Here is a 24061-nt window from a genome sequence, read left to right on the forward strand (position 1 = left end):
CCGCTGTACGTCTCTTGCGCGACCACATTTTGTTTGGTGGAAGCTGGTTCTATTGCGGCGGAAAACTCCCCAAAAGTGTGTCCCTAGTTTCAGCGAGATCTTGTGGGGAAACGGTGCTTAATAGTGATTTGTATTCCGTTGAACAAGGTCAGTAATCGGGGGGCTTCTTTACACCGAGGCCGGGTTGCAGACCTGTCGAGGTGCTGTGGGAATGATCGAGTATCACAGGGGAACTGCTACAATCCCCAACCCGCCCAGTCACACTTGCAGTTTGTATTAGTTCACAACAAGATTTGAATCATTACGATAGGTCTTTGTAAACAGAAAAGTCATTGAACATTTTACAAAAGAGTTGGGAGTTGGCGTGTTCACAGTTTGAGAGAGGACATTGCCTTATCCTGCGAGCACAACAACTTCGGAAAGAGAAAATATTAAGTTTTGATCCTTTTCTCATTGTTTCCCGCGTCGTTCCCCTTCGCCTGAATCATACGCCTTCAAAACTGATAGTTGGTCTATCATGGTATACTGGCTAAAGGTAGATAATAGACTCGCTTGGAATGTCAAGTGGGAGAAATGGTTACATGAGGTGTGATATCAAAAGAATGATACTAGCGATCTTTCACTAGTCCTTCCGTATTTCACAAACTCGTGTTGTCGCGTTCTATATTTTATTTCCTCTCGGTTTGGGTCAAGGTTTGGGCCGGATACATTTCTGAAAGAGTGTGCTGAGCGGTGGTAAGCGAGCAACACCCATTCAAGGCAGAATATAATTTTCTTGCTGTACAGCTGGAAATAAAACAGGCAGTGGGTCGGTCACTTGATTTTACTTCTGATCACAGCCAAGTTCCAGGGAGAACCGGTCGGGCTGGGGCGGGAGCTAGGCGGCTGATGAACGATCCAACTTTCTGTTGCAATCGGTTACATCTGAGGGCTTGTCCATTACAGGGGACTTTTTTTTCTCCCCGTGATTGTCAAACTTCCGCCGACTTAAAAAAAAAACTCGAGCAATTAATTGCCGCCCCGTGAAACCAGCTGTCATATTTTATGCATTAAATAGTTAATAAATGATACCACACTGGAGATAAACACTCGGGCTCCACCAGCGCTTTATATAAAGAAACAGGGCACTGCTTGCTGCGATTGTAAAACTACTCAATGGGCACCCAAAGTGCCGGCAGATGCGATCTGTGAGGGAATTAAACTGCAGATCTATATTAAAACCAATTAAAAATGCAATGAATATCGACCCAGTCTACATTGACGGCAAACACGCTTCTCATTCCGACGATAGATATTACCAGGCAGTTAATGCGCGGCTTCGGGAGGCGCTACTCACGGACACCGGGGCGCCTGCTGCCGGCTCACTTCGCACAAGTCTCCGGGACCATTTCACCTTTATTTGGGAAGACTCGCGATTGCTTTCACATTTTCCTCCTCTTCCCCGTCCTGCCTTTGTTCCAGCCGAGCCGCCTCCGCCTCAAGGTAATGTTTGCTCTTTCAAGCCTGGCTTTTTTCTCTCTCTCCCCCCCCCCCCCCCCCCCCCCCTCCCCTCCACCTTGCTATCCAAGTCGCGATTGGCCCTACTTTATTTTATTTTCCAGGAGATGAGGGCGGTTGACATGTGAATGGGTGGCCAGGGCAGGCCAGAGCAAGTAGGGATTTCGAGTTGTGCGATGTGGTTACGCTTTGCTGGATGTGTACGGTGCAGTGGCGCCACCGTACGGGCGGCTGGATTTAAGGAGGATGAGTTCTGCAGGGCTGGTGGGCGAGAGAGCAGCGGTTTCACTGCAAACGCAAGAGAAGCTGCTCCAAGTGGCAAATGTGCCCCTCCTCGCAAAATCCATTCATTCATTCTTGCTTCTGCGGAATGGTTGATGGTGCATCAATCGCATATTCTGGATTATTAAATAAATCCAGTTGACATCATTGTTGGGGGTGAGCCAGGCATTATACGCTTTATTTCGGGGCACTCTCTGTCAAGCAGCCCTGGTAGAGCTGCATAATATAGTTACCTTCTTGAGAACCGTGTCTGACGCTCAGGAGGTAGAGTTTAGATAGTGAGTCGAAATACTTTTTTATAATCTAAATTATTGGCAATCAGTCCCGGTCAAAATAAGATTATACCCATGGTTAATTTTAGAGATTGTGATCAATTTAACCCTTTAAACCCGGTTCTTTTCTCTATTGTAACTGGAAGATTAATAATGTGGAAATCTGAAATTGCAGGATTGTATTTATAAAACTGGACCTGTTTTATAATGCACTTTGTCCCGAATTGGAGGCACTAAGTTTTTATTTTACTAATAGTTACGTAGGAGCCACCTTAAGCTCTGAGCTCTCTGACAGGGTCGCCCGCTCAAGCAAGTAACAAAATAATCCCAGCAAGTTTTGGTTGCCTGGTCAGAGCTGTGGCCAAGCATCGTTTGATCGATGTGATGAGTCCCTAAGTACGGAATTCACGATTCAAGCACCCTGGTTAACAAAGATGAAGACATACACAGATGTTGGGATGCAGTAAAAGTGAAGATTCTTTCACCGGAGGCTCTTCTGCAGTGGTTTAAAGAGCAGCGGGCTGGTGTCGAATTCGAGAAGCGAGTGAAAATGCAAGAGAAACAAAAAAAAAAGCGATGCACATCCACTTTCCCAGGAATAGGACTTTATCCGTCCGCCAGCCAGCCCAAGGCCAGCCGGTGCAATGCAAGCAAACGCTTACGTAGGGCCGGAGACACGGGCAAACATTCGGGTTGAAAAGACAAAGGCGGGGAGAGAATAGAACTGTTGACTTTATTAAATATTCAGTGCATGCTCCTAGACAAATTTAGGTTCGTTCTGATAAATTATTAAAAGCCGACCGCATCTGTCTATCAAGAATGCAGCTTATTATTTTTAACTAATTTTACACGGCCGTGCACTTGTTTCATTTATATTACTCTTCTGTGGGGGGGGATAAATAAAAGGAAGAACTGGACTGTAATTTCACTTGTCTATTTACACCGAGAGGAGAAAGTTGGTGTCGGACGCTTCTCCCTGTAACAGGAACTTAACTGTGTGTCCGAAGTAGGGAGGGGAGGAGGGACAGTGCCTGGCGTGTGTAAGGAGAGTGCTTTTCCCAGACCGGGTGCAGCTCCGTCGGCTCCAAATAACAACAAGGGTGTATTTGGCTGCATTTATACGCGAGCCCCAGTTTTGATCTTTCTGCGTCTGTGCTTCTGCATTCTGGGTCTGCTTGTGAATGAAGGTGCCGTGTGTGTGTGTGTGTGTGTGCGTTTGCAACATTCAGCACCCCTATTCAGGAGGCTCAACCAGCCATCTAATCATCTGGTCATGTGGTGTTATTATCTGTAATAAATGCGGACCGTCTTACAGTAATCAAGCTGATTAAAAATCCCTGCGCGGCAGAGACGGGAAGCGTATGTGCTGTGCGTTTGTCTTGGTGAGGGGTGTGTGTATGTGTGTGGATTTTATCTCGTGTTATTTCTTTAATCAAACTGAGCGCCGCTGTCCGAGAGAGAGAGAGCTGCAGCGAGAGCTACACGCCCGTGACTACCCCCCACCCCCTCACCCACCTCCCCCTACCCCCCCCCCCCCCCCCCCCCCCCCCCCCCCTCTCCTTTCACCTTGGGGGCTCACCGTTGATTGCAACAACAAAAAATACAAGTCTGTCCCGAACCAGGAACGGAAGCGAGCAGGGAGCAACCCGGAGGAGGGCTGATGAGTCAACGCAAATAATAATTCCTCTCTCAGTCTGTCGCTGTCAGTTCCAAGGCTTCGATCGTGGAGAGATATGATCAAAGTGACATGGGCGGCTCTTGCCTCTTACACTCGAACGCCAGCTCCACTGGAAGTTTCATTTTGCATATTGAATCTTTGAAGTGATTTTTTTTTAAAGAAGTGATTACATTTCTTTAAAATAATTTCTATATGAATTGGAGAAAGGAGTGACCGCTGGAAGGGAAACCCGCTGGAATATAGTGTGTGTGAGTGTGAGTGTGAGTGTGTGTGAGTGTGAGTTCCACTTTCTTTCGCACCGCCGAACCCTTCTCTCCATCCACCTCCCTCTCCTGCCGGACACGAACATCGGAGCGGCGGGAGATACCGACAGCAGGGTCTGCTGAGTCGCTGTCTGCAGCCTGGCAGCGCAACCTCCAGACCTGGATCCCCTGCTCCTCGCCCATGGACAGAGACACATCTCCGCGCATCCTGCCAACAGACACTTCCTAGATAGTAAGTTGCAGGGACGCGACGGGGGCAGGCGTTAATGTCAGGCTGCCGCGCTGAAAAGGGGGCGAGAGAGTGAGTGTGGGATATGGCCTCGTCTCCAGCGAACTAGTCACCTTCAATAGAAGAACGGTCAAAAGTCGGATTTCAACCCCGGGGGATAGCGGTAGAAGCGATAGTGATCATACGATTACTATGTCATAAGAAGTCACCTGAGTTTGACCGAGTGTGCGTTATTACCACTCTCTTTAGGCGCATTCAAACGGCGCCGCTCCCCCTAGTATTGAAGGAAAAGGTGCTTCTCTCTGCTTCAAGAATGTCAAACAGCTGTCCAGAGCGTTGTAATGTGACAAGTTCGTTTAAGCGAAAGTCTTTTCCGTAATGGCTTGCGGTGCCTGAGTTTTCGTTGCCTGCAGCCCATTGAAGGGGTTTAACGTGGGTTTAACTCCACTGCGCCTTAACTCTCATCGCTTCACTAACAGACACCTGAAATTAATTGCGGCTTGTTTTCAGAGACATTTAAGTGGGTGTTTATGTACCTGTGTTGATGTCGATGTGCCTGCGTGTGAGAGAGAGAGCAACCTTTAATTGAGGCTTCACTCTCGCTGTGTTAAGCAGTAACCCGACTTTATTTGTAAAGTTACGCCGAATAATAAAGGGCATCGCGCACAACTCCGCCCGTGTGACCCGTGCAAATGCAATCGCTTTCTGTTTAAGTTCGGGCAAGTTGGCGCACTGTGTGTGAGGCTCAGATTGTCTTCTTTCTTTCAAGGTCTATGCAGTCTCCGCGGTGACCGGCACTCGGCGGCTCCCAAGCACTGGTGGCGGAGAATGGAAATGAGAAGCACCAGTCCCCCTTGTCCCTTCCCCCGGGACAGCCCCGAGAGGACGAGCAGCAGCCCCGAGGCACAAGGGCCACCTCCGGGTAAGAGGGCCAGGCTGGAACCCAACGGGAGCCCGACGGACGGAAGCAGAGGCAGGTCCAATGGGTCCCCTGACAAGACTCTGGGAGGTAAGGATGAGACACTGCGCCAACTGACAGCAGAGACACATTAATACTGGGTGTCAGGGTTAATCTGCCGTGAGCTGGGTGTAGGATTACAGGAAGAAGCGCGGCCGATTTCCAATTCCCCGCTGTCTTTGCTCGGTTTGAGCATTACCTACCAGCCTCAGTGTCCCTGTCACACACAGCTTCCGAAAGGGCCAGCTTCCAATGGCTCTTCTCCAGTCTCCACGCCACCATCGGCAGGGTCCGCATCTTGGCATTTTCTCAATAGTCTAGCAAAAGTGTTCTCAAATCCGTTGAGAGGCAGCCGTGTGTGTGTGTGTGTGTGTGTGTGTGTGCGGTGTGTGTGTGTGTGTGCGGTGTGTGTGTGTGCGGTGTGTGTGTGTGTGTATGTGCGGTGTGTGTGTGTGTGTGTGGTGGGGCAGTGGGGAAAGTTTCGCGGAAAGCGGCAGGAACACCGAAATCACACGCATTCCCAGAGTGTGTTGGGGGCAACTTTCAGTGCAAAAGCAGAGCCTAAAGAAGGGCTGAAGAAGCGTGTAGGAAGGAACTGCCGATGCTGGTTTAAACCGAAGATGGACTAAAAAATGCTGGAGTAACCCAGCGGGATAGGCAGCAGCATCTCTGGAGAGAAGGAATGGGTCTGAAGAAGGGTCTCGACCCGAAACCTCACCCATTCCTTCTTTCCAGAGATGCTGCTGCCTGTCCCGCTGAGTTACTCCAGCATTTTGTGCCTTTCTTTGGCCTAATCCTTGCATCTAATTAACGCGCCTGATTTATCCATTGCTAATATGAATTGCAAGTTTTAGGAATTGTCAGTTTTTTTTTTGGGGGGGGGGGGGGGGGGGGCTTTAGCTAATTTTTGGTCAATACTGCGAATAATTAATCTTTAAAGCATCACTGCCCCCGCGCCTTAATTATCACATTCTCCCCGACTCTCCCCTAGTCTAGAACATGTTAGGATTTAGATGGTGGCAGAACGGAGAGTTTCTCCTCTCTCGCTACCGCTGTGCCACAGCCGTATTTCCACTGCACTGTAACCTAGATGTAACGGTGAACACGGAATAATCCGACAACTGTATTTCTGGGAGGCAGGACGGTGTATTTGTACCTTTGGATATAGATGCCGCCTCTCAGATAGTTTCCATCGACCCACTTGTTTCCACTGTGGACAAAAGAAGCGCAGGAGCTGGGATCTTGAGGAAATTACTAAGTGTCGGGGGAAATTCAGCGGGCCAGGCAGCATTTGGAGAGGGTGAGCGACAGGCGCCGTTTGGGGCCGGGACCCTCACTCCATTCTCCCCTGTAATCTAACCCCTTTACCTATTCTCTCTCCTGATGCTCACGAACACCTACACTAGGGGGCATTTACAGTAGCTAATTAACCCAACCACTTAGGAATGCACTTTATTTAAGAAAAGTGAAAATCGGCTTTATTCAAACGAGTGGTTAGCGTAGAACAACATGGGATATGCGGTACAGAAGGAGGCTATTCGACCCAAGCAGTTCCCACTCACTAGAACCCCTTTAAGCTTAATCTATCAACCGAAGCCGCCATTCCTTTCTCCCTGGTGCGATTATCTACCACCCCCCATCACTACATCTAGACTGTACTTCAATCACTTTCTCCGACCGCTAGCCAGCTTTACATGCTCAGGAATTGTTACTGAAATTTCTCGGTGACTATCTTGATTTGGTAGTTTCTTCCTCGCAGGGAAACATTCACTCAGTACCTGAAGAAGGGTCTCCACTCGAAACGTCACCTATTCCTTTTCTCCAGAGATGCTGCCCGTCCCACTGAGTTACTCCAGCTTTTTGTGTCTTATCTTCTGTCAAAACCTTCCATCATTCTAAAGACTTCCAGCCTTCTTTACTCTGAAGAGACTTCTTTACTCGGAACAGCATCCCTCTTCCCATCAGAACTGCCCCCTCCATCGACTCTTTTAAGTCGAGACTCAAACCTCATCTTTACTCTCACTTTAACTTGACTTTACTTAGGAAAATCAGGCGAAAAGTATAAGTATGGTAACTCCTAAATAAGAGGTCAATACATGTCATTGAATCGTTGATTCCATCTGAAGACACACTCTTGTGAAAAGTAATTAAAGTCCCTCCTGGAAGTCCGTATGATTGGAATATGTGACCATAGTATTATGTCTGCCGCTATATAGAATTATTTTGTGAATATGGACAACAAAATTATCATGTGCCTGGATTGTTCGGATACCTATCCTTCCTTTATATTTCAATACAGTCATTATACTCCGGGATTCTGCTTAGATTTAATCATTTGCCCTCACAATTAATTTAACCATAAGCTCAGTCAAATTCTAAACAAACGAGGCATTCATTTGATTCCACGACTGTGATAACTTCCACTTTTCACATCAATTTAAATCTTAGAATCTTTTCACTAATTAAAATCAGACAACTGGAACATGAAAAGATTCGGAAATAAAATTAAAATGATTTCAAAAGAATCACATGAATCATAAGGAAAGAATTAAGCCTTTAAACCAACTTTTTAATCAACATAAAGTGCCTAGGTTTAAAAGATTCTAAGCAAAATGTACGCTATGTGTGATCATTACGCTATTAACATTATTGGATGAGCAAAATTGAGCTCACATTGCATGATATTTATCGTTGTTCCATTTATTGAGATGATATACGTGGGTTATTGCATTAAATGTCATGGATAAAGCCAAAAGAATGTGCAAAGTCACAAATATCTATGATAAGTAAATGATATGTAAAACCTAGACTAAGGTGACTCTAACAGCAAGCATTTGACACCAGTGTTGTGTCATATACCCAAGTCAAATTATTTCACAGTTTAGCAGAATGTTGAAAAAGAGTAAAATGTCAAGGCTAGGGGTTTACCCGTTTTACCTTGAGCAAATCACTAGGATTGTGTTGTCAACTTTCAGAATTTCATACCACCAGCTTATCGGATCCTATCATTTAGTATCCATTTATGTTTCTAACCATATTTTGTCAAACCTATACTGAGACCGATTTATAGGAGACATTATCATCCTCCAGCCGGTTCCTACCAACCTTGCTACCAAATATATCAAATGACTATTCCATTGCCTCTTAAGATTTTAAATGCAAAATAATTGAGCTTTGTGTTACGAGGAATCCCCTTTTCAGAACATAAATCCCCCAATTATGGCAAGTGATTGTTTAAAAAAAAACAAAACAAAATTAAACTTATTTGCCAAAGGTAAATTAAGAAATGAAACAGAGAAGCATTTGGTAAAATGAATGAGTTTTTAGTGTTTCTGCCTTTGCTTTGTTAAAGAACATACACACTGGCATGACCAAGATAAATGTGGATTGGCTTGACAAGAATCAGTGATCACATTTTTATTTCATTATTTCCATCTTATTTAGTAGCTGGCACCTTAGATGAGAGTTGAGCCAGTACTTAGAGAGCACTGTCACAAGAGATTTCTCTCTTGTAATCTAACTCGCAGAAAAACTGTTGTCAACTTTGGAATTCATTTTTCTCTCTCTAATAGTTTCAACATGTCTATCTGAACTGTGAATAACTTTGTGAAAAAGATTGTACGTTTGTGTATCGAATGATGCAATGAGAGGTCAGAATGATCATGTAGATACTGTTTATAGCTCAGTTATAACATGTTAATTAATGTTTTATATTATTAAACCCAATAATATTGCACACCCATCATCACATTGTCATCCTATCTCAGGCGAAAACTATTTCCCAAAACAAAAAAAAAGCATTAACAGTGAGATGGGAAAAAAGTTAAATTGAAGGAGATTTATCTTTTAAAAAAAATGATGCTTTTGGAAATGAGGACCCAATATTGTTGTTAAATTTATTGAGATGATATGCAAGTGGGTTATTGCATTATATGTCTTGGATGAAAAAAACTAGATTGTGCAAAGTCACAAATATCTATGATGTGGATTATATGTAAAACCTAGACTAAGGTGACTCTAACAGCATTTTTCTTTTTTGAAATCGGCTTCCTTTCTTTTGGAAGAATGCTGTTACTTCTGTTTGACAACAGGTTATTTTTTTGCGCAGTGGAATCTCTTGCCAATTGACCTGTTTAAAAATCCAGATCTACTGATGGATTTTGTGCAACAAATGTACTTGCTAAGTATATTGTCATCATTTGAAATGAAGTGATCGAAGTATTTTGGGGTCATCCCCAAACTAAAATCTTGGTAAAGCTGTGGCTTTCAGCAATGGCCATGGATGAAGGGAAAGGCCAATGGCAGTAGTGTATGGAACTGGGGTATACAATAAGGACTGTCTCTGAGTTCTAAACTGTGGTCTGATTACCAAACCTATTGGCACACTGCTGGAATTAATAAACTGGTCAACGAACAAAATCTTCATCCTGTCAAACAGCGTTAGTAGTGATTGGGTTGTGATCAGACCTGACTCTTTTCAAAACACAAGCTTGTGTATTATATGGATTCTGTTTCTCTCTTATTCAGGGTCTACCCTGCCAGTGTTTTGTGTGGTGGAGCAGTCTGACAATCCTGTGGAGAGTGAAGGGAAAGAGGAGCACGCTGAATTTGTGCTGATCCGTAAAGACGTGTTGTTTAATCAGCTCATCGAGACAGCGTTGCTATCCCTCGGATATTCCCACAGTTCAGCCGCACAGGCCCAAGGTAGGATCCAACATTCTGTTCCTTTGCTTGCTGTTTTGTTCTCTAATTTGTCCAGCAATTTTGTCATTAACTCGAGCATTAGAAACTTGTAGAGAGCAAAAGCAAAAATTGCTGTGGCTAAAGGTTAATCAGCTGGGTTTCATTGCAAATTAAATTATCTTAGCAGTAACAGTAGTTCTCTGTTTATTTGAAATGGAACATCATATTAGTAAAATATCACAATATTCATATCAACAGGACATAAGTGGTTTGTGGATTAGAGTTTTGTAATTGTTACCATATTATTACATTTTATAGCTTTAGAAATTATCCATTAATAATTTAAAGTGGAATAGTTCCTAACTTCATATTTCTTGCTTGGGAAATATGATGTTAACATCAGTCACAAGATGTTGCCATTTCAAGGAGATGAATTTTACTGAAGTTGCAACAGAACAATATGTTTTAATGTATTGTTGGCCTTTGCATTGTTCAGGAAGATACTCTGATATTTCTTTAAACAAATGACAAATCATTTTGAAACAACTGAAGTGCAAGGGAAGAATGAAACCAAATACTCTGGGCAGATCCGACTGTTCTCAGAAATGATATTTTCCACCAGTTTAGCATTAATTGCCATGAGAACTGCTTTGTTGGTGCAAAGGTTCATTGTTGTAAGCCTGAATGCATTATCAGCGCCAGACTTTAACACAGGAGCAAACTGTGCTTTGGAGTCATGTAGTAATTGAGAAACCATTGTATTTAATGCAATATCGGCAGCAAAAAAACGTTACACCAATTGTAGAAATGTATCATCAGAAACTTATATTGTATTGTGCATATACGGTGTGTTTTTAATCAACTGACTACACATCAAACTCTCTAATTTGTTCTGACCAGGCCTTAATTACAATTGATGTGGGTGTTTGTGATGTATAACTCATTGAACTGCATTAAGTTGGAGATCACATGTCAGGCTATGTACATCTTGGTTTATTCACCAGTGAGGGGGTTACTCTATATATCTTATATGTGTTCTGTGCCGTATCAACCGTATAAACCATAAACTGGCTTAACAAGCTCAACACTATCAATAATGGTGCTCAGATGATCAGCTTTGTTGTATTTTGTATTTAATATGGAATATGATTATAACTATAACATGCGTCAGTGGGGTGAGCTTGGAAGGCCTTTTATCTGCTTAAAGCACGGAACTAATATACTGCGTGTCAGGGGTTGAATTCCAGTCTTTCCTGTCCCTGCATTATTGTTTGTCTCATCAAACCAGTTCCACAGCATTTACCTGCTTTAAGCTTGGGGTTCCCAACTGATGCCAGTCCCTCTGGGTTGATAGGGGGGCATCCACATGCACTCAGTCCCAGGCATTTTCAGTGTATGCTTACAAGGGGAGGGGGGGGGGGGGGGGGGGGGGGGGGTCGGGGACGGGGTCGGGGATGAAGGTCTACACAATCCGTTGTATTTGACCTCAGGAGCTTGGTCTACCTGGACTGATCCATGCTTCCACTGGGAGCTGCTCGCAGTCACAAGCTCCCTGTCCCAGGCTGGCTTAGTCATGGGTTCCTCAGCCCTAATGCCAGAGGATATGGTAGCATTGTGGTCACATCACTGGACTTGCAGCCAAGAGGTCTGGACATCAAATCCCAGCATGCAAGCCCAGAATGTGAATTCACATCCAGTACAAATCAACTAGACAAAGTAATCACATAACCAATGGATTGTCATAAGACCATACCTCCTCACTAATATTGTCACCATGTCAACAGCACAGAAACAGGTTCTTTGGCCCAAGTGGTTCATGCCAACCAAGATACCCCTTCCAAGCTAGTCAATGTTATTTCACGTCTGCCCCTTATGCTTCCAAACCTTTCCTATCCATCTACCTATCTAAATATTTTTAGATGTTGCTATCTACCTCATTTGGCAGCTCTTTCCAAATACCAACCACCCTATGTATGAAAAAGTTGCCCCCGAGATTCCTATTAAAGTTTTGCCCTCTCACCATAAATCTGTGCCCTCTTGTTCTTGATTCCCCTACTCTGATAAAGACAACTCTGTGCATTCACCTCATCTATTCCCCTCATGATTGTGTACACCTCCATAAGATCATCCTTCAGCCTCATGTCTTCCAAGGAATAATGTCATGGCCTGTCTAACCTATCCCTATAGCTTAGGCTCTTAAGTCCTGGCAACCCTTCTCTGCTATATTTCCAGTTTAATGGCATATTTCAATTAGCAAGGTGACCAAAACTGAACTGGAGACTTCAAGAGCAGCCTCACCAATGTGTTGCTCAACTGTAACATAACGTTCCAACTTTTCTACTCTATTCCTGACTGGCGAATGCCTTCTTCAGCACCTTATCTAACTGTCACACTACATTCAGGGAACAATCATGGTATATGGACACAGGTATCATGGTATATGGACACATTTATCTGTTTTGTAGTAAATGCCTACTATCTTCTGTGTGCTTAAGCAAAGCAAGAATTTCATTGTCCTGTACAGAGAGACATGACAATAATCTCACTTGAACTTGAACCTGAACTTGAACTTGAACTTGAACTATGTACCTGTACTTCTAGTTGGACAACACTACCCAGAGCCCTAACATTCACTGTGAAGGTCTTCCATTAGGTTGACTTCCCTAATTTCCTACACAATTTTTCAGAACTAAAGTCCAATTGCCATTCCATGGATCACTTGCCCAGCTGATCAAGATCCAACAATAATTCTTAATAACCATCTTCACGATCTTCAATGCCACCCATTTTGGTGCCATTTGCAAACTGAGTCGTCAGACCTCATACATTCTCATCCAAACCATTGATGTAGAAGACAAACAGAAATGGGCCCAGCGTACATCCCTGTGGCCCAGGCCTTGAATCTGAAAAACAACCTTCCACCACCACCCTCTGCTTCCTACCATGTTGCCAATTCTGTATCCAGTCAGAAAGATCTCCTTGGATCCCATGGATTCTAATCTGCCAGAGCAGCCTACAATGCAGAGTCTTATCAAAGGTCCATATAGACTACGCCTACAGCCCTCATCAATCTTGGTTACGCAATCAAATTTGCAAGACACAATCTCCCAGGCTCAAAGTCATGCTGACTATCCCTAATCAACCCCTATTTTCCAAACGCTTATATATCTTATCCCTCAGAATGCTCTCCAGTAATGACCTGCAGATGTCAGGCTTACTGGTCTATAGTTTCCAGGTTTTTCTTTGCAGCTCTTCGTAAATGTAGTTACAATATAAGCCACCCTTCAGTCTTCGGGCACCTCACCCATGTCTAACCATGATCCACATATCTCAGCCAGAGCTCCTGCAAATCCTTCTCTAGCTTCCAATAAAGTCCTTGGATTTATCTGACCAGCCTCAAGATATTTATGTACGTTCATACATTTTAGGACATCCAGCATCTCCTTGTCTGTGATAGGGACTGTCTCCAAGACATCAACATTCACTTTCCCAAGTTCCAGAGTCTACATGTTGTTTTCTGTTGTAAAATCAGGGGAGAAATATTTATTGAGGATCTTGTCTATCTTCTGCAGCTCCACACGTGCGTGACCAGTTTTGTTTTTGAGCCCTATTTTCTCTCCAGTTGCCCTTATCTGGCAGAGCAATCTCATGCCGCTTTTTGTCCTGCTGATTTCCTTCTAAGTATGCTCCATAATTCCCTATCCACTTGGTCCCAGCTGTCTATACCTGACCCAGGCCTACATTTATTTCCTGACGGTGGCCTCAATTTCTCTTGTTATCCAGGGTTCCATACTCCCACCTGCCTTGCCCTTCGCTCTAAGAGGAAAATGCATATCTTGAGCTCCCTGTATCTCACGTTTTTCGATGCCCCGCTTACTGGGAGTCCCTTTGCCCACAAACAACCTACTCCAAACAACTCTTGCAAGTTCCTATCTAAAACCACCAAAAATTGGCCAAGTCTCAATTTAGAACTTGAAATTGTGGACCAGACCTGTCCTTATCCATAACTATTGCTCATCCACTGACACTTCAGTCACCTGCTCTGCCCTGCCCAATTCCTTAAGAGTAGATGAAGCTTTGCCCTCTCCCTTGTTGGGCCCCATTACATATTTCTTGAAGAAACTTTCCGGAAATCAATTCCATCACATCTAAGCCCTTGGGATTCTGGCAAACTCAGTCTACACTGGTAAAGTTCAAATCTATGATAAAATCATGGTAAAATCAGCTTGGTAAATTTGTAAATTGTCTCTAGTGCCGTAGGGTAGTGTTAGAGCAGTGATCGCTGTTCAGAGTGGATTCGGTGGGCCGAAGGGCCTGTTTCCACGCTGTGTCTCAAAACTAAACTAAACTAAACCTCAACACAAGGCCTCTCAAAAACGGCCGCTTTGTTAATGCCAGCATCTATTATATATTAGAAACATAGAAACATAGAAATTAGGTGCAGGAGTAGGCCATTCGGCCCTTCGAGCCTGCACCGCCATTCAATATGATCATGGCTGATCATCCAACTCAGTATCCCGTACCTGCCTTCTCTCCATACCCCCTGATCCCCTTAGCCACAAGGGCCACATCTAACTCCCTCTTAAATATAGCCAATGAACTGGCCTCAACTACCCTCTGTGGCAGAGAGTTCCAGAGATTCACCACTCTCTGCGTGAAAAAAGTTCTTCTCATCTCGGTTTTAAAGGATTTCCCCTTTATCCTTAAGCTGTGACCCCTAGTCCTGGACTTCCCTAACATCGGGAACAATCTTCCTGCATCTAGCCTGTCCAACCCCTTAAGAATTTTGTAAGTTTCTATAAGATCCCCTCTCAATCTTCTAAATTCTAGAGAGTATAAACCAAGTCTATCCAGTCTTTCTTCATAAGACAGTCCTGACATCCCAGGAATCAGTCTGGTGAACCGTCTCTGCACTCCCTCTATGGCAATAATGTCCTTCCTCAGATTTGGAGACCAAAACTGTACGCAATACTCCAGGTGTGGTCTCACCAAGACCCTGTACAACTGCAGTAGAACCTCTCTGCTCCTATACTCAAATCCTTTTGCAATGAAAGCTAACATACCATTCGCTTTCTTTACTGCCTGCTGCACCTGCATGCCTACCTTCAATGACTGGTGTACCATGACACCCAGGTCTCGCTGCATCTCCCCCTTTCCCAATCGGCCACCATTTAGATAATAGTCTGCTTTCCTGTTTTTTGCCACCAAAATGGATAACCTCACATTTATCCACATTATACTGCATCTGCCAAACATTTGCCCACTCACCCAGCCTATCCAAGTCACCCTGCAGTCTCCTAGCATCCTCCTCACAGCTAACACTGCCCCCCAGCTTAGTGTCATCCGCAAACTTGGAGATATTGCCTTCAATTCCCTCATCCAGATCATTAATATATATTGTAAACAGCTGGGGTCCCAGTACTGAGCCTTGGGGTACCCCACTAGTCACTGCCTGCCATTGTGAAAAGGACCCGTTTACTCCTACTCTTTGCTTCCTGTTTGCCAGCCAGTTCTCTATCCACATCAATACTGAACCCCCAATGCCTTGTGCTTTAAGTTTGTATACTAATTTCTTATGTGGGACCTTGTCGAAAGCCTTCTGGAAGTCCAGATACACCACATCCACTGGTTCTCCCCTATCCACGCTACTAGTTACATCCTCGAAAAATTCTATAAGATTCGTCAGACATGATTTACCTTTCGTAAATCCATGCTGACTTTGTCCAATGATTTCACCACTTTCCAAATGTGCTGCTATCCCATCTTTAATAACTGACTCTAGCAGTTTCCCCACTACCGATGTCAGACTAACTGGTCTGTAATTCCCCATTTTCTCTCTCCCTCCCTTCTTAAAAAGTGGGGTTACGTTTGCTACCCGCCAATCTTCAGGAACTACTCCAGAATCTAAAGAGTTTTGAAAGATTATTACTAATGCATCCACTATTTCTGGAGCTACTTCCTTAAGTACTCTGGGATGCAGCCTATCTGGCCCTGGGGATTTATCGGCCTTTAATCCATTCAATTTACCACACACTGCTTCGCGGCTAACCTGGATTTCACTCAATTCCTCCAACTCCTTTGACCCGCGGTCCCCTGCTATTTCCGGCAAATTATTTATGTCTTCCTTAGTGAAGACGGAACCAAAGTAGTTATTCAATTGGTCCGCCATATCCTTGTTCCCCATGATCAACTCCCCTGTTTCTGACTGCAAGGGACCTACATTTGTTTTAACTAATCTCTTTCTTTTCACATATCTATAAAAACATTTGCAGTCAGTTTTTATGTTCCCTGCCAGTTTTCTTTCATAATCTATTTTTCCTTTCCTAATTAAGCCCTTTGTCCTCCTCTGCTGGTCTTTGAATTTCTCCCAGTCCTCCGGTATGCTGCTATTAAAACTGTGTGGCCGGCTGCCTTTCTGCCTTTTGATTCATTGACGGCTGCTCCTTCCTATTAGCTTCCAACACACTTTAAAACAAAGTTGCAAGACAGGAACACTCTGAACTTTTCACCTCAATGGGATATCACAGCAAGTGCTTCAACAGGAGGGGGAGGGCCAATTGGTATTGCAATTGGAACTGCTGCAGCAGGCAGGGGAGGTGCAATTGAATTTTTTTTTAAATCCACTGCTGAGGGAGGCAGGTGAGTGCTGGAATCTTACATTTGGGAACGGGTTCAGTTCCGTTGGAGGAGACGGATGCATGGTGGAATATTGAGTTGGGGGAATCGCACCATTGGGGGAGCAGACCCAACGGGTCTGCACTTGGTCTAATTCCTTTTATAAACCATGAGGAGCAATCACTAATGGACACCGAGGCTGCTTTTTAAATCCTCTGCATTGTTCCTCCTCTCGGTTGCTCACTTGCAAGGTTCCCCCTTTGCTGGGAAGAGGATATGTCTGCGGTGTTCATGATCTGAACCCACCAACACAGTTCACTTCCAGATATCTCCCCAGTTCAAGAACTATTAAGGATATCCAATGATGATATTTTCGCAGCACCAAACGTGGTGAATAAAGGTGAGACTTCAGGCCGGTTCAAAGAGTCGTTTGTTCAGTGGTGACATGTTAGGTTGGTGCGCTAACTATAATAAGTGTTGCTGTAGCTGAGCGAGGTTGTTCACTCGGGGTCAGCTACCGGTTATGAAGGTCCTTAAGGTCTCGAGGTGAGATGACCTTAAGTACCAGGACACTCCCTCTAGCCCATGATGTCACGTGCCAAACCCTCGTACCTCCTGAGGTTCGAGCATAAGTGGCCCGTGTATAGGCTGATGCCACAATATGATCCACATTCAGTGAACGAATAAATTAATTCATTGATTATGGTTTTAAAAAATACAGTATGTAAGTGATATTTGGTGACACGAGACCTGCAGATGCTGGTTTACAAAAATAAAATCACATTTCAGAAGCTTATGCACATTGCCATATGTTCCTTAAATACACAAAGTGCTGGAGCAACTTAGCAGGTCAGGCAGCATCTCTGGATAGGCAGTATTTCAGGTTGGGATCCTCCTACAGTCTGAAGAAGTAGACCGACCCGAAATGTCATCTGTCCATGTCTTTCAGAGATGCTGTCTAACCCGTTGAGTTACTCCAGCACTTTGTGTATTTTATGAATATATGGTGATGTGCATATGCTTCTGAAATTTGGTTAGATTACAGGATGCCTTTCTGATACCTACCATGTGATATGCTAGATAATGTTTAGTGTTGGGTGGGATGATCTAGTGCTGAACCATTTATATTACACTTTGTCCTGAGGCCTTTTTCCAGGTATATTTTGCATGGTGAGGGAAATCCCTTTCTGCCAGCAGCCAGTCCGCACAATATCACAGGTTAAGTTTCTAACTGGACGTTGTGCATAGTGCATGGCCAGATTTTAATCAATCAGTGAGAGTGGGATGGCCTTTCAAAGCACAAATTGCTCCCAGTGTATTCCTGTGAGGTGTGGTGCATTGCCTGAGTTGGAGGCCAGGCAGCATGCAGTGTCAGATAGTGCCCTGTAATCAGCAATTGAGGGTCCATTTGCTTGATGAAGTTCAGCAAAAGGGTGGCACAGTGGCCTAGCGGTACAGCCACTGCCTTACCCCGCCCTAGACCTGGGTTCGATCCAGACTACGGGTGCTGTCTGTACGGAGTTTGTACGTTCTCCCCGTGACCTGCGTAGGTTTTCTCCGAGATCTTCGATTTCCTCCCACACTCTGAAGACCTACAGGTTTGTAGGTTAATTGGTTTGGTATAAATGTAAACTTGTCCCTGGTGGGTGTAGGGTAGTGTTAATGTGCGGGGATCGCTGTTCGGCGCGGACTCGGTGGATACAGGCTGTTTCCGCCCTGTATCTCTAAACTAAACTGAACTAAATTAGGGAGACCTCAGGTATTGTATCCTTCACTTCACACAAGTTCCGTACTCTTACCACGCTCATCTTGCACCTGTCCACATACTCCCCGAGACTGCAGTGGACTGTTTATAAACCCAAGCTTAGAAATTGGATTCCACCGTTTGGGTGGCACAACGGTAGAGCTGCTGCCTCACAGCGCCAGAGGCTCGGGTTCAATCCTGATTACGGGTACTGTCTGTGCAGAGTTTGTACGCTCTCCCTGTGACCGAGTGGGGTTCTCCGAGTGCTCAAATTTCCTCCCACATTCCAAAAACATGCAGATTTGTAGGTCCATTGGTTTCTGTAAATGGCCTCCAGTGTGTAGGGAGTTGATGAGAAAGTGGGATAACATAGGACTAGTGCACGGGTGATCGGTGGTGACCATGTACTTGGTTTCCATGCTGTAACTCTGGTGCTCCATAACAACATTGGATGTATCATCAGCGCCAAATTGGGTTTCTGAAGGTAATGTTAAATCGGCTGCGCATAATTGTGCAGGAGTGTTGGTGCAGCTTCCTTGTCCAAAGAATGCATTAAATCATAACCTGTGTGGCACATCTAAATTATCCCAGCTGCTGTCTCTTCATGTGTGTTATAATTGTGATGGTGGAGAGCTATAGTGAGAGCACCAAGGCCCTTCGAGAGCAAATTTGTGGCAGTGAATTAGATACCGGAGATGAAGGTGAGCCCAGTACAATAGTTCCAGAACAAATTATCATAATCATCCCTGGATTATTAAGATTGTTCTCCATAGCACCATAAATACTGAAGACTGCTCTTACACACTCACGCCTGCACACACAAACGTATGCGCATACACTCACTCACACATACACAAGATTGACACAAAAAGCTGGAGTAATTCAGCGGGACAGGCAGCATCTCGGAGAGAGGGAATGGATGACGTTTCAGATTGTGACCCACAGATGATGACAAAATTAATCATATACATGCACTTATTTCTCATCACTTTTCTCCCGGCATGGAGAATTGGTTCCCACAAACCCGACATGGATACATATATAAATGTACAATGTAAAGTTTACATTGCCTTGCTTTACACCTTTCATTGAGAGAGCAACCGCTAGGAATAGGTGAGCTTTCACCTGGTTTGGGTTTAGTGAGGAAGGTGGGGTGGGGTGGTATATTTTGATGTATTTCCGGTGGCGCTGGTGCTAGCTGCCTCCACCTTCGTTGTCTCTAATATGAGATAATGACAATAAATTGAACACAATAAATTGAATACAATGGTGGAGGGTCATCTCAGGAATAGCACTCACCAGGATGGAGGGGATGTGTTCCTTTTCCTTCCGTCTGTGAAGCACTGAGGCATCATTAAATGAGTTCCTCAGCGGATCAGTTCTCCTGAAGCTCTTGTTTGCCACATTATAAATAACCTCACTTCCTCCATTCCATCGTTGGCAGATGTACCTGCAGGTGTTTTGGCTGCAAACCATGGAACCTACTCTCTAAAGCTATGATCAGCCACGATCATATTAAATGGCGGTGCTGGCTCGGGCCGAATGGCCTACTCCTGCACCTATTGTCTATTGTCTATAAAGCTCTCCTGCCCCTTACAGTTCCCCTTAAAACCCACAGGTCTGATCTGCCTTTTGGTCACCGTTCCTTTTTCAAGTCTACATGTTTATACCCTGACAGACCTTGAAGAGCTTTTCTACATTAATGGCAGAATTGAAAAAAAGCTTTTTGAGGCCTTTTATTATCCATTCTTTGCAGCATATAGTTGTTCCTAAAATATGCACCAATGAGTTTTTGAAAATGAAACTTTTTATGACGGAACTTGGGCATTATGCCGAGTGTAGCTTTATTGGAAGCATTTTTGTAAAACTATGCTTACAATCACCATGTTGAGATCAGACAATGCTCTCTGGCAGAAAAGCCGTCAGTCTGAAGAAGGGTCTCAGCCTGAAAGATCAGCCATTCCTTCTCTCCAGAGATGCTGCCTGACCCGCTGAGTTACTCCAGCATTTTCAGTCTATCTTCGGTTTAAACCAGCATCTGCAGTTCCTTCCTACACAGATATATATGAATGATCTCATTAGTGAGTTAGCTAAATCACCATGGTCTGGAAATAAACATAGAACATAGGTGTAGGAGTAGGCCATTCGGCCCTTCGAGCCTGCACCGCCATTCAATATGATCATGGCTGATCATCCAACTCAGTATCCCGTTCCTGCCTTCTCTCCATACCCCCTGATCCCTTTAGCCACAAGGACCACATCTAACTCCCTCTTAAATATAGCCAATGAACTGGCCTCAACTACATTCTGTGGCAGAGAATTCCAGAGATTCACCACTCTCTGTGTAAAAAATGTTTTTCTCATCTCAGTCCTAAAAGATTTTCCCTTTATCCTTAAACTGTGACTTACAAGTCAGAAATGGTGCTGGACAGACGACAAACTTTGTTTCCTTTCAAACACTGTATTCAGATTTACATGGAATTTCTATTTAGTCACCCTTGATATTGTGCACCAGGCCACCATATGGAAGGGATTGCTACGCCCCAGGAAATGGCGGTAGTTAACTCTTGACGTTGTTATGGGAATGTGAAGATTGGGTAGCATCAGCATGGTTTTATGGAAGGGAAAACATGCTTGGCAAATCCTTTAGCATTGTTGAGATTGCAATTAGAAGAACAAATGATGTAGAGTTGTGGCCTCAATTATTCACACTCTATATCATTGATTTGGTTGGGAGGATCAAATGCAACATATCCAAGTTTGTTTACGATAAAACCAGTTGCAGTATGGTCCATACAGAAGATGTAGAGGAATGTAGAAAGGTAAAGTGAATGGGAAGACAGACACATAGAGTAACTCAGCAGGTCAGGCAGCATCTCTGGTGAAAAGGAATAGGTGATGTTTTGGGTTTAGATTCTTCAGATGTCTCGACCCGAAACGTCACCTATTCCTTTTCTCCAGAGATGTTGCCCGACTCGCTGAGTTACTCCAGCATTTTGTGTCTGTCTTCAGTGTAAACCAACATCTGCAGTTCCTTCCGACACATTAAGTGAGTGGGAAAATAGAATGTTATGTGGAAGATAAATTTTGGTAGGAAAACAGAGTTTTTAATAGCGAGAGATTGAAAAGTTGGCGGTTAAAGGGACCTGCATATTTTTGTAAATAGTAGACTTGTCCTGCTTCAATTTTATAGGAATTTTATGCTACCACTGCTTAATAAAGAAGGATATATTTGTAAAAGAAGATGCAACAAGAATTCATCAGATTGATTTCTGGGATCAAGGGGGAAACAGCACTGGCTCAGTAAACGGAGGCTACAAAGGGATATAAATGTGAGAAAAATTTGAGAAAAAAATTGACACTATGGGATGATCTGAAAAAGTCCATTTTGGGGAGATTTTTTGTTTTTTAAAAGCGTGTCATCAAAATGGTGTGAATATGTAGTGTTCTGAGATGTAGAGACATCTAAGTGTTCTGGTACATGATTCACTTAAGGATGGTTGTCAGATACTCCCACTAAATACGAAAGCTAACAGTTTTATTACTTGTTGGAAGAGGATTTATATTCAAATATAGGGATATTGTGTTTAAGTGTAAAATACATTGGTGAGACCACATGTGGAATACCCAAGTGCTCTTATGCATTTAATTTGTATGCTTGCATTGAATAATTTTAAATGTGGTGGATAATTTCTGGGAAAAGAGGGGATTTTAAATGGATCAAGTTGAGCCTGAGGTTTTTTTCATTGATTATTTTTCTTCCGCAATCAGAATTTAGTACAGAACGAACCAACAGAATGGGTGAAGAGCCATAGACTACAGCTTAGGGTTTTGATTGTCCACATGGGCCAGTTCTCCAATATCGGTTCTACTGCCTTAAGACCCTGTCCCACTTAGGAGACCTAAACACCAACCTCTGGTGACCTTGCCCGCCACCCAAAACAAAATCGAGGTGGAGGTGACCTGCAACCTCCTACCACCTCCCACCCATATGTTGAAAACCTTCCTCACGCTATGAAGAAAACCGGCTTCGAATAGACCTGCGACAAAAAAATTATCGATTTTTAACACGGCAACCTATTTTTAGTTGAGGCCGGTTTTAATCATGATGAAAAAATAGCAACAACCTAGATGAAGCCTCGACCACGCGGAAACCACTTTCGACCATTAGGGAGAGTGGCCAAAACCTCCGATGACCTCATGGAAACCTTGGGTGGCGGGCAAGGTCACCAGAGGTTGCTGTTTAGGTCTCCTAAGTGGGACAGTGGCTTTAGAGACAGCTAACTTAATACTGTACATGGCAACCCGCAATGGAGAGGAGGGCCTCAGAATAAGTGAATTTAGCTACTCATTAGTCAGATACAGTGAAGCATTGCCTGACTTTACCAAGCCCGGCTGCCAGCATTGAAGACTTAAAATGTGTGGAAGGAAAAAACTTCCAACAAGCTTTCTATTTTAGTTAACTAATGAGAGTGTTTTCCAATGCCACAGAACAAGTCCTTTAGGCCAAAATGTCCGTGCCATCCATGAAGGCAGGTTCAGCTTTTCTCCTCTGAGTGCATGTGATCCATATCCATTATCTGCATACCCATGTGGGTATTTCAGAGGTCTCTGAAATACCACTATCATAACTGCCCCCATCACCCACCACCATCAACTTTTCCAAGCGCCCACCACCCTCTGCACAAAATGCTGAGTCTTCATAGTGATCTTGCAAGGAACTGGTTCATTGATGGGATGTGCACACCTGCAAACCTAGAAGGTTAATTCCCGGGATGGCGGGATGTCATATGCTGAGAGAATGGAGCAGCTGGGCTTGTACACTCTGGAGTTTAGAAGGATGAGAGGAGATCTCATTGAAACATAAAAGATTGTTAAGGGTTTAGACACGCTAGAGGCAGGAAACATGTTCCCGATGTTGGGGGAATCCAGAAACAGGGGCCACAGTTTAAGAATAAGGAGTAAGCCATTTAGAACGGAGACAAGGAAACACTTTTTCTCACAGAGAGTTGTGAGTCTGTGGAATTCTCTGGCTCAGTGGGCGGTGGAGGCAGGTTCTCTGGATACTTTCAAGAGAGAGCTAGATAGGACTCTTAAAAATAGCGGAGTCAGGGGATATGGGGAGAAGGCAGGAACGAGGTACTGATTGGGGATGATCAGCCACGATCACATTAAATGGCGGTGCTGGCTTGAAGGGCCGAATGGCCTACTCCTGCACCTATTGTCTATTGTCTATAACATTCCTTGCGATTAAAAAAGGTGATGTATCTTACTATCACAAGGTGGGCAATGCAGTGCAGCCCATGATTCAAAGTTTTTGAGTGAAACTATGAGCAGAATACTAGTGTGGTTATTGTGTGGAAAACTGACTGGGTCCTGAATTGCAGGAAACATTGGCATTTTTAATTTATCTAATTCCATAGGGAAGCTGGATATTTTGAGTTGAATTTTAACAAGGCAACTCCTTTTGTGCTCAAATTAACTAGCGTATTAGCTGGTAATGTGCATGAGGGATAAAGACGTGGAGAGAATGTTGATAATATTGATTGATTAATTAGAAATAGGGGTGGGGGGGATGGTGGGCTGAGTGACGTGTGGAGGATAAAGTCCGACATAAATTTATTCTGACTGTTATCCTTTCTATATACCTATCTTTGCATTTCAATCAGTAAAACAGCAACAACCATCTGACCATCTGAGTACAGACCCATCTGCGTCCCATTTTAGGGAGACTTTAGTTTAGTTTAGAGATACAGTGTGGAAACAGGTGCTTCAGCCCACCGGGTCCGCGCCGACCAGCGATCCCCGCACATTAACACTATCTTGCACACACTAGGGAC

General features: G+C 44.0%; 1 protein-coding gene across 2 annotated transcripts in view; it reads left to right on the forward strand.

Annotated features, from left to right (window-relative positions):
• Window positions 1-3645: 3645 nt before the first annotated feature.
• satb2 (SATB homeobox 2) overlaps window positions 3646-24061 on the forward strand; it is a 200264-nt gene continuing 179848 nt past the window's right edge. For both annotated transcript variants that reach the window (XM_055637731.1, XM_055637730.1), the window contains exons 1-3: window positions 3646-4224; window positions 4991-5230; window positions 9707-9883. In XM_055637731.1, coding sequence (XP_055493706.1) covers window positions 5050-5230; window positions 9707-9883 — 358 coding nt within the window. In that variant the 5' untranslated portion in view covers window positions 3646-4224; window positions 4991-5049. The remainder of the gene's footprint in view (window positions 4225-4990; window positions 5231-9706; window positions 9884-24061) is intronic.

This window comes from Leucoraja erinacea, chromosome 7, assembly GCF_028641065.1.
Source record: "Leucoraja erinacea ecotype New England chromosome 7, Leri_hhj_1, whole genome shotgun sequence".
Lineage (NCBI taxonomy): Eukaryota > Metazoa > Chordata > Chondrichthyes > Rajiformes > Rajidae > Leucoraja > Leucoraja erinaceus.